The 16021-nt window shown below is 42.3% G+C and overlaps 1 protein-coding gene across 5 annotated transcripts in view; it reads left to right on the top strand.

The window, feature by feature from the left end:
• dph2 (diphthamide biosynthesis 2) overlaps window positions 1-16021 on the top strand; it is a 21564-nt gene extending 5543 nt beyond the window's left edge. For 4 of the 5 annotated variants that reach the window (XM_041208977.1, XM_041208976.1, XM_041208978.1 and 1 more), the window contains exons 2-7: window positions 1240-1402; window positions 1673-1785; window positions 4419-4639; window positions 5064-5780; window positions 6056-6238; window positions 15790-16021. In XM_041208977.1, coding sequence (XP_041064911.1) covers window positions 1250-1402; window positions 1673-1785; window positions 4419-4639; window positions 5064-5780; window positions 6056-6238; window positions 15790-15914 — 1512 coding nt within the window. In that variant the 5' untranslated portion in view covers window positions 1240-1249 and the 3' untranslated portion in view covers window positions 15915-16021. The remainder of the gene's footprint in view (window positions 1-1239; window positions 1403-1672; window positions 1786-4418; window positions 4640-5063; window positions 5781-6055; window positions 6239-15789) is intronic. The other variant, XM_041208980.1, reaches the window with a different exon arrangement.

Here is a 16021-nt window from a genome sequence, read left to right as displayed (position 1 = left end):
TTCTGTTAAATGTCACACACATCTGTTATCGCCTTCACAGTGAATGGTGTTTGGAAGAAGTGCTGCTCTATCCTGCCTTGTGATTGGTCAGTATTCTGATCCGTAGTGAAAAGTGGATGTGAGATACGATAGCCTGGGATCACTTTTGTTTTAGTGCACGTAGGAACAATTGTACAATAAATTTATGTACTCATGTAAAACTGGTGGAGAAGCTAACCTGCAAGCATAGACTTATTGTGACTGTTTAAACTGTAAGGAGTCTGCATACCAAGTGCAAAGTATGATGCACTTTGGCCAGAAAAATTATAATTATTTCATGACCAGCTCCCCCCATTACATTCAATTTTTGACTTTTAAAGGTTCTACTGTATCTGAACTCTTAAACTATTCTAAAGTGTTGCAATCTGATCCTGAATGATAAGTAGGCAGTGTATTTTAAATATTTTGCATTTCACTGCCACTAGAGAGCACTTTAGCTTTAGAATACATTTAGGTTGATATCTTGAGTTGAATCACATTTATTACATTGGTAAGGGGAGTTTGAAAGAAATGTACAACAGAACAGTGGCCTTTTTTTACTTTGTTATTACAATAGGCATTGAATTTTTTTGTTTTATCTCACTTTGTTCCCTCCTCAAAGCAAAGGCTCTATTTTTATTCTAGGCCATGTTCAAAAACCTTTGCATTTCAAGAATGTTCATGGGTCAAAGATTTGTGACTTATTTTAAAGGTAAACTGTTTAGTTAACCATGCTAATTGGCTGAAACATCCCATTATCTGGATGGAATTTCTTTTTATTCTTTGCATTCAGTGGGCAATTGGGAGATATTAATAAACCCAACCAAAAAACAGAGTTAATGTGGAATGTTATTAACTAGTTCTGAGCCAGTCTTCTACCATGCTAGCTGTAACAACTGTTTTAAAGCATAAAAACAAAATGGGAGAAAATTGAGATGATGGTGCCAATATCTCCTTTTATAAGAAAGAATTAGGTGACAATATTTTCCATTTTAATTAACTTACCAATTATTTGTTAATGTCTAAAGGATGTTCATTGACCAGTTTGTTAGTAGGGAAGAAAACGTGAATGATGCTGAAAGCAAGTCTGAATATGTATACAACTGCCCACAACCACTGGCAGTTTGATGCAATGTTTTCTATGAAATTTGGAACCTTTTGAGGCAAACTAATTAACAATGGGAAACTTGCTGAATGTTGTTGACATCTTTTTTCTTTTAGTTGGGTCGTCATGGCTACAGCATTCAGTGATGATGGTTCTAAGACAATTCAGCGGTCCATAGATGTTCTTGAAAAGACCAATAGAACCAGCTTTAGGGAGATTGATGTTGTGTATGAAATTGAGAAGACCTGCAGCTTCATCACAGATCGTGGCTTCAAAAAGGTTTGTATCCCTTGGCACTGTACATAATTTCATTCCCTCTTTTTGTGGGGAGGCTTTAAATCTGACACCCCTAGAAGCAGGGACTAAGAGCAGGAGCAGATTGTAGGCACAGATATGTAACCTCCTGTGATCCATTGTAAGGGAAGGAAGATAGATCAGAAAGCAATCAACTTGTTCTTCAGAGTGCTATTGGTGTGCACTTCCTAATGGCTGTTACATAGGTGTTTGCTGATGTCTGGGAGCAGGCTGAAAATATTTCAATACCCACAGGTGGCTCTTCAGTTTCCTGATGAACTTCTCACAGATGCTCCTGCCATTGTATCAAAACTGGAGAAAAACACCACAGCCAAGCTTTTCATATTGGGTGACACATCATATGGCAGGTATGAATAAATTTGATATTGGCTGCTTACTACAATTTGTTTCTGAACAATGAGCATTAAGCTTCACTGGAGTTGGTATCTTAACTGGGTTTCTTTCTGTGAGGGATAAATTGTACATCTGTCGTGAATGCTGCATTTGTAAGAATAAAATATTTAACTGTTCTATTGGATTGAAACATTCATTGTAATTTGGGTAATTGCAAAAGTTGCTACAGTGCAAAATTTACTTTTATTGTAGCAGGTGATATATTAGACCAAGATTGCTATAGTATATTGTGCTGCTGGTGGTACTCTAGAAATTAAGTAGTATGGACATACTGATCTTTCACCTTTTTAGAAGGTTAGGTTGAATCTAGCCTGGACTGAGTAATATGGAAAGTGATAGCAGACACCTTTTCTAACTTGGAAAAACTCAGCAGGTCTGGCAGCATCGGCGGAGAAGAAAAGAGTTGACGTTTCGAGTCCTCATGACCCTTCAACAGAACTTGCGTTCGAGTCCAAGAAAGAGTTGAAATATAAGCTGGTTTAAGGTGTGTGTGTGGGGGGCGGAGAGATAGAGAGACAGAGGGGTGGGGGGTGGGGGGGTGGGGGGGGGGCGGTGTGGTTGTAGGGACAAACAAGCAGTGATAGAAGCAGATCATCAAAAGATGTCAACGACAATAGTACAATAGAACACATAGGTGTTAAAGTTGGTGATATTATCTAAACGAATGTGCTAATTAAGAATGGATGGTAGGGCACTCAATGTATAGCTCTAGCGGGGTTTTTTTTTATATAATGGAAATAGGTGGGAAAAGGAAAATCTATATAATTTATTGGGAAAAAAAAGGGAAGGGGGAAACAGAAAGGGGGTGGGGATGGGGGAGGGAGCTTACGACACTTCCTCTCTCCTCACCGTCCAAGGACCCAAACACTCCTTTCAAGTGAAGCAGCATTTCACTTGCATTTCCCCCAACTTAGTCTACTGCATTCGTTGCTCCCAATGTGGTCTCCTCTACATTGGAGAGACCAAACGTAAACTGGGCGACCGCTTTGCAGAACACCTGCAGTCTGTCCGCAAGAATGACCCAAACCTCCCTGTCGCTTGCCATTTCAACACTCCACCCTGCTCTCTTGCCCACATGTCTGTCCTTGGCTTGCTGCATTGTTCCAGTGAAGCCCAACGCAAACTGGAGGAACAACACCTCATCTTCCGACTAGGGACTTTACAGCCTTCCGGACTGAATATTGAATTCAACAACTTTAGGTCGTAAGCTCCCTCCCCCATCCCCACCCCCTTTCTGTTTCCCCCTTCCCTTTTTTTTCCCAATAAATTATATAGATTTTCCTTTTCCCACCTATTTCCATTATATAAAAAAAAACCCCCCACTAGAGCTATACCTTGAGTGCCCTACCATCCATTCTTAATTAGCACATTCGTTTAGATAATATCACCAACTTTAACTTTAACACCTATGTGTTCTATTGTACTATTGTCGTTGACATCTTTTGATGATCTGCTTCTATCACTGCTTGTTTGTCCCTACAACCACACCAACTCCCCCCCTCCACCTCTCTGTCTCTCTATCTCTCCGCCCCCCCCACACACACACACACCTTAAACCAGCTTATATTTCAACTCTTTCTTGGACTCGAACGCAAGTTCTGTTGAAGGGTCATGAGGACTCGAAACGTCAACTCTTTTCTTCTCCGCCGATGCTGCCAGACCTGCTGAGTTTTTCCAGGTAATTCTGTTTTTGTTTTGGATTTCCAGCATCCGCAGTTTTTTTGTTTTTACCTTTTCTAACTTAATGGTTTGAGTCATAATTAAGATAACGGACACTATTCATGTGGTTTCTATTTGGGCAAATGCTAGCAGCCAAACATTATAAAGCAAAAAATGGTGGCAGTGTTGTATTTTAATCTTAATGTTTCACAGAGCAATAGGACATGGGTTCTTGCCTCTAATTCTCCATACATAAATATGCAATATCTACTATGCTGTTTGGAGAAGTAGAGAATAGAAGTTAGGGGCATTCCAAAAAGAAAGAAGAATTAAAATGTGAGTTACCTGAAGCTTCTAGTAGTCAAGGAATAGTGTGTGCCTTGAGAAAATCTAAAAAAGCAGAGAATCTATCACATTTTTTGTCCTTCCATGGCCAACCGAAATTCAAAGCTAGAATTATTTTTAATGACAGATATTAAGACTGAGTACTTATGCATCACAAATTTGGATTGCACTTTGTGTCAAAATACAATATCTTCGTCTTTTGGAATGTGGGGAATATTGGGCAAGACAGTATTAATTGTCCATTTCTAGTTAATCCAAGGGCATTAAGAGTCAATCACTTAATGTGGAGTTGAATTTGTGCATTGATGAACTGGACATGGTTGGCAAGTTCTGTACCCTAAAAGACATCAATTAAGTTTTCACAATAGTGCAGCAGTTTTCATGGCCACCATAGTTGACAAATTACTAGATTTGTTGAATCACAATTTTCCATGGTAGGATTTCAACTCATGACTTTTCAGTTACTGGTCCGATACCATAATCACTAAGCTACTGTACTTGCAAATAAATTTTCTTCGTGGTGTGCAGTTCACATTCAGACATATTCCAAAATTTCCCTGAAAATCTCTTGTCTATTGTGCAGCTGCTGTGTAGATGAAGTTGCTGCTGAGCACCTTGAAGCTGACAGTATAGTACATTATGGAAGAGCATGCCTCAGTCCTTCCAGAAGACTCCCGGTTATGTATGTGTTTGGACAAAAACCAGTGGATGTGCATCAGTGTGCTGCCTCCTTCCGAGTCCTGTATCCAGACAAGTATACCCATGTTATAATCCTGTGTGATGTCATCTACTCGTATGTAGTTGGTAAGAGCTTTTCCGCTTTATTCCTTCATTTTATGCTGTACACTTGTTTCTCTCACGCTATACAATTAGAAAAGGGACTTTAAGTGAGAACCATTGTTCTGGACTTGGTTGCAAATCCCAGTCTTTGGGATTGTCAGGATTGAATCCCCTATGCTGACTGGAAGTTATGAGCTGTCCAGGAAGAAATTCATAATTCAGGACAGTCCTGTGAGAATTTAACTAAAAAATGATCACTGTAGGAACTTAAATGACTTTTGCAGTGTGATTGCTTTAAAAAGATGGATTGTACTTTTACTTTCTCCCCCTTCCCCTTGTTTCTACACGTGGGATGCAAGGATTATAGGCCTTTAGTTCCCAACCTCTTGCTTTATATAACTATCCATTACGACGTCCTTTTTAAGGCATTTGTTTGGTCTTTTTTTAGAAGAACTACAGCAACTTCTTCACTCAGAGTATGAAAACCTTGTTGTTTCAATGATTTACAGTGGCCAAAATGAAGCAACTGATCCATGCGGGACTGATGGTTTTCACAGTGGAGGTGATGTTGATTCCTGTTCTACCTTCAGATCCTGCAGCAATGTATGCAATCATCAAGTTATTTCTAAGTTTGGCCGACACTTCACCATCAGTGCCAATAGTGATGTGAAAGACTACGGCATGTTCTACATTGGACAGGAAAGCCTGACATTGACTAACTTTATGATGACATGGAATCAATGTTCCTTTTGCTCCTTTGATCCAGTGAAAGGGGCTGGGAGACGGGAAACACTGAATGTTAACAGGGCTTTAATGAAGCGATACTACATGATTGAAAGAGCCAAGGATGCTCATGTTGTAGGAATTTTAGTGGGGACTCTTGGTGTCGCTGACTATCTTTCTACTATTGGACATCTTAAGTCAATTGTCAAGCAGGCTGGCAAGAAAAGCTACACCTTTGTAATGGGTAAACTGAATGCTGCCAAGTTAGCTAATTTCATGGAGGTGGATATATATGTACTTGTAGCCTGTCCAGAAAACTCTCTGCTGGATTCCAGTGAGTTTTATAGGCCAGTTATAACACCATTCGAGATGGAGGTTGCTTGCAATCAAGCAAGGGAATGGACCGGAGAGTACATTACTGACTTCAGGGACTTGCTTCCAGGTGCGTTTGGCTGCATGTGAACATTGGTGAAGTGTGAGTGTATAATTGGAACTTGGCTATGTCAATATCTTTTAATTGAAAGTGACATGATTTTATCCCCTCATTTCCTCTCTCCTTTATCCTCAGTTCTCCCCTTGCGAGGCCCCACAGTGAATTTTGCATTTGTAATTCATAGTGGTGTAATCTAACTATCAAATCTTGCATGTAGGCTAGGTTGCAATTAACTAACATAACCCTTCTTATATATCACAATGTTCTCCTGTTCTCCTTCACAGGTGCTTGCTGCCATGTTGAATTTCCAGATGAGGCCTTCAATGGTGAGGAGACTGATGTCTCTCTCGTAACTGGAGCCCTGCGTGCAACACACTTGCTAAAGTCAGAGTGGCAGAACAAAGCATCAAGCACATCTCTGATCCACAGGAATGATACTTTAGCAATCACCCAGTCACATTCAGCAGGTATAAATCCTAATACTTAAATTTTAAAGATTGAATATCAAAGTGGGGCATGAATTGACAAAGGTATCTTGTCTTATCCCTTTTTATTATGGAATGGCATCTGGCAGTTATGTAGCATGTGGGGAAACCCACATGCTGGATACACTGTTCAGCAACCCAAAACCGTTTGTTCTGCGTGGTACTCTGGTCACTTAACCATCTTATTTGCTCAACTTTGGACTGGCCTATACCTGTTACATTTTTTTATTCATTCATGGGACAGGGGCATTACTGGCTAGGCCAGCATTTATTGCCCATCCCTAATTGCCCTTGAGAAGGTGGTGGTGAGTTGCCTTCTTGAACCACTGAGGTCCATGTGGTGTAGGTACACTCACAGTGCGGTTAGGGAGGGAGTTCAGGGATTTTGACTCAGCAACAGTGAAGAAATGGCGATATATTTCCAAGTCAGGATGGTGAGGAGGGGAACTTGCAGGTGGTGTTGTTCCCATGAATCTGCTGCTCCTGCCCTTCCAGATGGTAGTGGTCGTGGGTTTGGAAGGTGCTATCTGAGAAGCCTTGGTGAATTCCTGCAGTGTATCTTGTAGATGGTACACCCTGCTGCTACTGTGCGTCGGTGATGGAGGAAGTGAATGTTTGTGGGTGGGGTGCCAGTCACACAGGTTGCTTTGTCCTGGGCGGTGTCAAGCTTCTTGAGTGTTTTTGGAGATGCGCTCATCTATGCAAGTGGAGAGTATTCCATCACATCCATGACCTGTGCCAAGTAGATGGTGGATAGGCTTTGGGGAGTCAGGAGGTGAGTTACTCACCACAGGATTTCTAGCCTCTGACTTGCTCTTGTAGCCACAGTATTTATATGGCTAGTCCAGTTCAGTTTCTGGTCAATGATAACACCAGGATATTGATAGGCGGGGATTCAGCGATGGTAATGCCATTGAATGTCAAGGAACAATGGTTAGATTCTCTCTTGTTGGAGGTGGAGATATCTTTTGTGCTGATGTGATAGGTGCCCCTAACATTGAGGTTGCCTCCTCCAGTGAGTTGTTTAATTGTCCTCCACCATTCACAACTGGATCTGGCAGGACTGCAGAGCTTAGGTTTGATCCATTGCTTGTGGAACTGCTTAGCTCTGACTATCGCTTGCTGCTTATGCAGTTTGGCATGCAAGTAGTCTTGAATTGTAGCTTCACCAGGTTGACAGCTCATTTTTAAGTATGCCTGGTTCTGCTCCTGGCATGCCCTCCTACCCCCTTCATTGAGCCAAGGTTGATCCCTTGGCTGGCTGGTAATGGTAGAGTGGGGGATATGCCGGGCCATGAGGTTACAGGTTGTGGTTGAGCGTAATTAAATTAAGGAAAGGTAAGAATTCTAGTTTTTATTTAAAGTACATAAATAATTTAACTTTTTTTTACTGTATTTAACTTAAAGTAAGGGTTCCTCTTTTTCAACTAGAGGCATAGCAGGGAGCTCAGTCCCGTGTTATGTACCGCCTGCAACATGTGCAAAATCCTAGCTGCTCCTTTCGCTCTGACCGACCACGTGTGCAGGAAGTGCCATGAGCTGCAGCTACCCGAGCTCCGAGTTTCAGAATTTGAGCAGCAGCTGGAGGCACTGAGATGCATCCGCAAGGCTGAGAGTTTCGTGGGTAGCATGTTTTAAGACGTGGTCACCCCACAGCTTACGGAAGTACTGACAGAGAGGGAATGGGTGACCATCAGTCAGAAGAAAGGTGTCAGGCAGGTAGGAAATCCCCAGGGTGCATCTCGCTCGAGAACCATTTTTCAGTTTTGGAAAAGGGTGAGAGTGACGGTTCATATGGGGAGTGCAGCCACACTCATGGCACTGTGAGTGGCTCAGCTGCACGGGGTGGGGACAGGAGGAAAAAGAGGAGAAGAGCAATAGTGGTAGGAGACTCAATAGTAAGGGGAACAGACAGACGTTTCTGCGGCCGTAGACGTGACTCCAGGATGGTACGTTGCCTCCCTGGTGCCAGGGTCAAGGATGTCACTGAACTGCTGCAGTGCATTCTAAAGGGGGAGGGCAAACAGACAGAGATCATGGTACATATTGGTACCAATGACATAGGTATAAAGCAGAATTTAGGGAGCTAGGATCAGATTAAAAAACAGGATCTGTAATCTCTGAATTACTTCCGGTGCAACACGCTAGTGAGTATAGAAATAGGAGGTTAGTCCAGTTGTATGCGTGACTGGATAGGAGGGAGGGCTTTAGTTTTCTGGGACATTGCGACCATTTCTGGGGGCGACGGGACCTGTACAAGGCGGACGGGTTGCACCTGAACCGAAATGGGACCAACACCCTTGTGGGGAGGTTTGCTAGTGCTGTTGGGGAGGGTTTAAACTAACTTGGCAGGAGGATGGGATCCTGAGAGGAGGTTCAGCAAGGGGAGATGCACAGCCAAAATTAGAAGAGAGAGCAAGTGGGTCTGGAAGGCATAGAAATTATAGGCCAGTTAAGGCACAAGGGCATTTGGCAAGGTTGGATGGCATTTATTTTAATGCAAGGAATCTGACAAATAAGGCAGATGAGTTGAGGGCACAAATTAACACATGGAAGTATGATGTCATTGCTGTCACAGAGGAATGGTTGAGAGAGGGGCAGGATTGGCAGCTCAATATTCCAGGATATAGGGTCTTCAGGCGATACAGGGAAGGAGGTAAAAGAGAAGGGGGTATCACAATATTGATCAAGGAATCAATTACAGCAGTAAGGAGGGCTGACATCTTAGAAGGCTCTTCACGTGAAGCCATATGGGTAGAACTGAAAAACAAAAAAGGAGCAATCACGTTGCTGGGATTGTACTATAGGCCCCCAAACAGGCAGAGAGAAATAGAAGAGCAGGTATGTAGGCAAATTTCAGAGAAGTGTAAAAATAATAAGAGTAGTAATAGTCGGGGGGGGGAGATTTCAACTTCCCTAACATTAACTGGTTTAGTCACAGTGTGAAAGTTTTAGAGGGAGTGGAATTCTTAAAATGCATCCAGGAGAGCCTTTTAAGCCAGTACGTAGAAGATCCTACAAGAGAGGGGGCCGTCTTGGACTTAATTTTAGGGAATGAAGCCGGTGGTAGAGGTATCAGTGGGGGAACGTTTTGCAGATGGTGATCATAACTCCGTTAGATTCAAGGTTGTTATGGCAAAGGACAAGGCCAGAAATCAGAATTCTAAATTGGGGGAAGGCCGATTTTAATAAGATCAGATATGATTTGGCCAGAGTGGACTGGGTGCAGCTACTTTTAGGTAAATCTACATCAGAGCAGTGGGACTCATTCAAGAAGGAAATAGGGAAAGTACAGGGCCAACATATTCCAGTGAAGATAAAGGATGGGACCAAAAAATCTAGGGAACTCTGGATGTCAAGGGGTATACAGGATTGGATAAAGAGAATAAGGGAGACTTATGGCAGATATTGAGGGCTCAAAACAGCAGAAGCCCTAGAGGAGTATAGCATGTGTATGGGGGAACTTAAAAAGGAAATTAGGAGAGCAAAAAGGGGGCATGAAAAAACATTGGCAGGTAAAATAAAGGAAAATCCAAAGTTATTTTATAAGTACATTAAGAGTAAGAGGATAACTAGGGAAAGAGTAGGGCCCTGTGGTAATTTGTGTGTGGAGCCAGAAGACGTAGGCAGGGTTCTAAAAGAATGCTTTGTGTCGGTGTTCACAAGTGAGAGGGATGACGTGGGCATGGAAATCAGGCAGAAGGACTGATATAATTAAAGAAATTTGCATAGAAAGGGAGGTGGTTCTAAGTGGTCTGGCAGACTTAAAAGTAGATAGATCTCTAGGCCTGGATGAAATGTATCCCAGGCTGTTGAATAAAGCAAGGTAGGAGAAAGCAGGGGTGCTGGCAATTTTCTATACCTCTCTGGCCACAGGAGAGGTGCCAGAGGACTGGAGGACAGCCAATATGGTACTGTTATTGAAGAAGAGAGGAAGGCATAAACCAGGGAACTACAAGCCAGTCAGCCTAAACTAAGTGGTGGGGAAACTATTGGAAGCAATTCTGAGGGACAGAAGTAATCTACACCTGGAAGAGGCAGGGATTAATCAAGGACAGTCAGCATGGTTTTGTTAAGGGGAGGTAATGCCTGACCAATTTGATTGAATTTTCCGAAGTGACCAGGTGTGTAGATGAGGGCAATACATTTGACATAGCCTACTTGGACTTCAGCAAGGCTTTTGATAAGGTCCCACATGGAGCCCATGGGATCCAAGGCAATTTGGCAAATTGGATCCAGAATTGGCTGAGTGGCAGGAAGCAGAGGGTGATGGCCGAGGGGTGTTTTTGTGACTGGATGTCTGTGTCCAGTGGGGCTCCACAGGGATCGGTGTTGGGTCCCTTGCTGTGTGTGGTATATTTAAACAATTTAGACTTGAATGTAGGAGGGTTGATCAGTAAGTTTGCGGATGACACGAAAATTGGTGGGGTGGTAAATAGTGAGGAGGATAGCCTTAGATTACAGGAGTATATAGAAGGGCTGATCAGTGGCAAATGGAATTTAATCCGGATAAGTGTGAGGTAATGCATTTGGACAGGACAAACAAGGCACAGGAATACACGATGAATGGTAGGACCCTGGGAAGTCCTGAGGATCAGAGGGACCTTGGTGTGCACGTCCACTGGTCCCTCAAGGTAGCGGAACAAGTAGATAAGGTGGTTAAGAAGGCATATGGGATACTTGCCTTTATTAGCTGAGGCACAGAATATAAGAGCAGGGAGGTTACGTTGGAACTGTATGAAATGTTGGTTAGACCACAGCTAGAGTATTGTGTGCAGTTTTGGAATCCACATTATAGGAAGGATGTGATTGCACTGGAGAGAGTGCAGAGGAGATTTACCAAGAAGTTGCCTGGGCTGGAGATTTTTAGTTATGAGGAGAGATTGGATAGACTGGAGTCATTTTCCTTGGAGCAGCGGAGATTGAGGGGGGACACGATTGAGGTGTGTAAAATTGAGGAGCGTAGATAGGGTAGACAGGAAGGAACTTTTCCCCTTGGTGGAGGGATCAATAACCGGGGGCATAGATTTCAGGTAAGGGGCAGGAGGTTCAGAGTGGATATGAGGAAGAATTTTTTCACCCAGAGGGTGGTGGGAATCTGGAACTCCCTGCCTAAAAGGGTGATAGAGGCAGAAACCCTAATAACATTTAAGAAGTATTTGGATGTGACCTTGCGATGCCATGACATACAAAGCTATGGGCCTAGTGCTGGAAAATGGGATTGGAATAGTTAGGTACTTGTTTGACCGGCGCAGACTCGATGGGCCGAAGGGCCTTTTCCTGTGCTGTTGACCTCTATGATTCTAATTCTGCTGCTGGCCCACAGCTCCTCACGTTTGCCCAAAAATCTTGAGTTACTAGATCTGTTTGACATCTATCCCGTTTAGCTTGGTGGTAGTGCCACACAACACAATGGAGAGTATCCTCAATTTGAAGTCAGGACTCTACCTCCACAAGGATGTGCAGTAGTAAATCCTACCAATACTGTCGTGGACAGTTGCATCTGTGGTTGGCAGATTGGCGAGGATGAGGTCAAGTATGTTTTTCCCTCCTGTTGGTTCCCTCACCATCTGCCACAGGTCCAGTCTAGCAACTATGCCCATTAGGACGTGGCCAGCTCAGTCTGTGGTGGTGCTACTGAGCCACTCTTGCTGATGGACATTGAAGTCGCCCATCCCGAGTACATCCTGCACCCTTGCCACACTCGGTGCTTTCTCCAAGAGCTGTTCAACATGGAAGAGTATTGATTCATCAGCTGAAGCTGATGGGGGGATGCGGGCAGTACGTAGTAATCAGCGAGCGGTTTCCTTGTCCATGTTTATCCTGATGCCATGAGACTTCATGTGGTCCGGAGTCGATGTTGAGGATTCCTGGGGCAACTCCTTTCCAACTGAGACGTTATCTGTAAGTTTTGATTCCATGAGTATGACTATGTCAGGCCGTTGCTAGACCAGTCTGAGACAGCTCTCCCAATTTTGGCACAAGCCCCCAGTTCTTTGTAAGGAATGCTTTGCAGGGTCGACAGGAGTTTGCTGTTGTCATTTCCAGTGCCTAGGCCAATGCTAGGTGTTCTGTCCTGTTTCATTCCTTATTGTTGACTTTTTAGTGGTTTGATACCATTGGGTGGCTTGTGAGGCCATTTCAGACGGCATTTAAGAGTCAACTACATTGCTGTGGATCTGGAGTCACATGTAGGCCAGACCAGATAGGGGCAGCAGATTTCCTTCCCTAAAGGGCATTAGTGAACCAGATGGGTTTTTACGATTTCATGGTCATCCTTAGATTTTTTAATTCCAGATTTTTGTTGAATTCAAATTCCACCATCTGCTGTGGTGGGATTCGAACCCAGGTCCCTGGAGCATTGCCCTGCGTCTCTGAATTACTAGTCCAGTAGCAATACGACTACGCCACCATCTTCTCCCAAATTGAGAGGGAACTATGGTACCACTAAAATGATGGTAAAGCTACTTCAGGGCGTTATGGGAGAAGAGCTGTTTGGAGCAGATATTAATTATGTTTGGCCATCATTGACTCCCATTCAATGATTCCACTTGTGAAAAAGTAAATATAGAAGCTTGTTTAGCTATTTAACGTCTCCAAGTTTGGGAACCTGACAAAGAAAGTCTGCTTCATCTGTTAAAATTTAAAACCAATGTTTGCACTGCGAATTTGAAATAGAATTGTGTTCTCTTGGCTTTTATTTGCTACTCCAAATGATGTGCTACAGTGAAAGTAAGTCACTGTATCAAGTAAAGCATTAAAAAAAGTACTGTAATGTACTGCGGGTGTCTCAATATCCTGGAATAGAGTAATAGAAAAAGCCGGCTTGTCCATCTTTTATTTGATCTGTTCTGGGAAATAAAAGATAATCAACAGCATGTTTGGTTCACAAGTATTGTGGAAAAGGAACGTTGTCTGTTAATAGTATTCACTAGTTTATTTATTCTAAGTTGCAACCATCTTCCAATATCTAATCAATACTCCCAAGTCAGGAATAACACAAATTTACCTATTCCAATAATTTATCTAGTTTTCAGACCTCAAAGGCATAATCCCACTCAAACTGGTAACTGCACTTATATTACATTATAAATTCTATACAAGCTATGTATGTAGCTTTTCTCGTGGAAATACTCATTGCAGAATTTTGAACAATGTTTTGTTATGAACTGATGTTCATTAGGAACTGGATTGAACTGGGATAAATGGTCTTTGCATTGATTGCAGTTGGCAAAGAGAAGAGAAACTCATGCTTTGAGTCTAGCCAGAGTTGAATGTTGGGTTCCAGTGCTGAAAGGATAGTCACCACCTCCACCCACCCTCCTCTCCCTCCCCTCACCTGTCGCCCATTGCATTTCATAATCTTCTATTTTGTAAAATAAAATGTTTTCTGCTTGTGCTTTTTTAAGAAAACTATACTGTGCAGCGAAATTTTGATCCTAATTATAACCCAATTTACAAGAAGTAGTTTCCAAGAAGATACTGAAAACTGTGACACTTTGATTTCACTGCCACTTCACAAATTTTACTATTGAAATGATAGTCAGGTGTTAAAATCAGTGACTTGTATTTAAACGGCTTATCTTTTTGTATTTCCTGTAGAAAATGTGAAGTTACAAGACCAAGCTATTGCCAAACCAAAAAAACATACACAGTTTAAAGAAAGTCAGTGAGATCAAAATTTCAGACAGATTAAGTTAAATGATTTGATCATGCTGTAGATCAGAATTGGCATAGCAATAAGTTGTAGATTTCTAACTGCTTGCTTATTGGGGGTATACCTTCCAGTTACAAAAGCACATATGCATTTTGCCACAAGTTAGAACCATAGAAAAGTTACAGTGCAGAAAGAGGCCATTCAGCCCATCATGTCTGCACCAGCCAAAAAGAGAAAAAAGAAACTAGCCGCTCATTTTACTAATTTTTTTAATGAGTTGAACATTTCACCCTCAACAACCAACATAGGCAGTGAATTCCAGATGCCCACCACCCTCTTGGTGAAAAAGGTTTTCCTCATGTCCTCTCTAATCCTTCTATCAATCACTTTAAATCTATGCTCTTGGTAATTGAGCCCTCAACTAGGGAAACCAAGTCTTTCCTGTCTACCCTATCTAGGCCCTTCATAATTTTGTACACTTCAATTAGGTCACCCTTAGCCACATCTGTTCTAAGGAAAACAACCCTAGCCTATCCAATCTCTCTTCATAGCTGCAATTTTCAAGCCCTGGCAACATTCTTGTGAATCTCCTCTGCACTCTCCAGAGCAGTTATATCCTTCCTGTAATGTTGTGGAGCAAGTGGCCACAACTTCCCTGGCTTATCTGTTGGATGTGTCCAGATATTACATGGAAGATTGAACCTGGGACTTCACTCAGGTTAATTACCAGGTTGCAATTGGTGATGTTTGCAATCAACCAGGAGCTAGAGCTGTTGTGAGTTTGTAGAGTGTAGTCTGTTCCACTAGGGGCTATGGGATTTTAGACCTGTATGTGGGTTTTTTTGAGGTCCTATCTCAGTGGGTCAAAATGAGAGTGAATGTCATACAGAACTGGTGAGTACCACCTGGAACAGCAGAGTCAACACACTACACGCTGCTTCATTCACCCTGGTCAACCCAACAACAGAGTTCAGCTGTTCAACCTGGCTCAGAGCTGCCACATAATTGTGGTAGATATCCACCTCTGGGAAATTGAGGATTGTTTCTGAAATGTTGAAACCAATACTGCTTGAGTGGGTTCCTGTATTAGCACATGTTAAACCTCCTGATGTCTGCAGGGAAAATGTCGTCCTCAAAGAACACCACCAACTGACAGCCTGTGAAGCACCTCCCCTGACACAGGACCTCTAATCCAATTCATATGTAAGCCAGCCAATGAATGTCAGCAAGCTATTTATGACAATGTGGTGCTAGTTAAGATAACTGCACTCTCACAGTCAAGGAGGTAACACCGACATAAATGCTCTCTTCCTCGGCTGCAATTCCTATGTTTCAATGCTTGCAATACCTAGAGCATGCCTCTTTCCAACAGAACTTGCTTAATGCCAGTTATGTAGTCCAGGGTAGTTGTGATCCAGCTACAGCCCTGACTCAGAACACAAAAGGTTTAAATCTTGGACCTTCCAAGTCTGTTTGATCTAGTATAGTGTGCATTTATCAACTGAACTATCAAGGTAATTCTATTTAATCATTTATTCTGAACAGTTTTGAACTTTGAGGAAATAGAATAACATATTATATTGGAATTTAGTACTTGTCATCTGAGTAGCTAAAATAATCATTGCCCCAGCTATTGTCCATACATACTCCTTCATTAGATTAGAGTGTATAGCTCAGCCCATGCATATGTGGTTCTAATTGTAATCTGCCTGAACTGCTGGATTTGATTCATCCCTTAATCATCATCTGGGTATTTATTTGTGTATATGTACACACATTCTATAAATGTGAATCCTTCTATTAGTCCAACTCATATTCATTATGTTCTCTTCTTCCTCAATCTATAGCACTGACATGAAAATTACTTATTTTACAGCCTCGTTCTTAGCAACTAGGAGCTGGCAGGGACTGGAGCAGAAACTAGGGGAGACTTCTGTGTCAAAAGCAGTGGAAGGGCGAAAGGGCATTGCGATTGCCTATGAGGGAGAGGACACAAGTTGAAGGAACTGGGATTGGGAAGTTATCAATTGTGTAAGCTTTGGGCTGAAATTGAAGCTAAAGGATAACAAATGAACTGACGAGATTTATTAAAGATGTTTTTTTTTAAA

The sequence above is a fragment of the Carcharodon carcharias genome, chromosome 16 (assembly GCF_017639515.1).
Source record: "Carcharodon carcharias isolate sCarCar2 chromosome 16, sCarCar2.pri, whole genome shotgun sequence".
NCBI classification, from domain to species: Eukaryota; Metazoa; Chordata; class Chondrichthyes; order Lamniformes; family Lamnidae; genus Carcharodon; species Carcharodon carcharias.
This window is presented reverse-complemented; position numbering and strand designations above follow the sequence as displayed.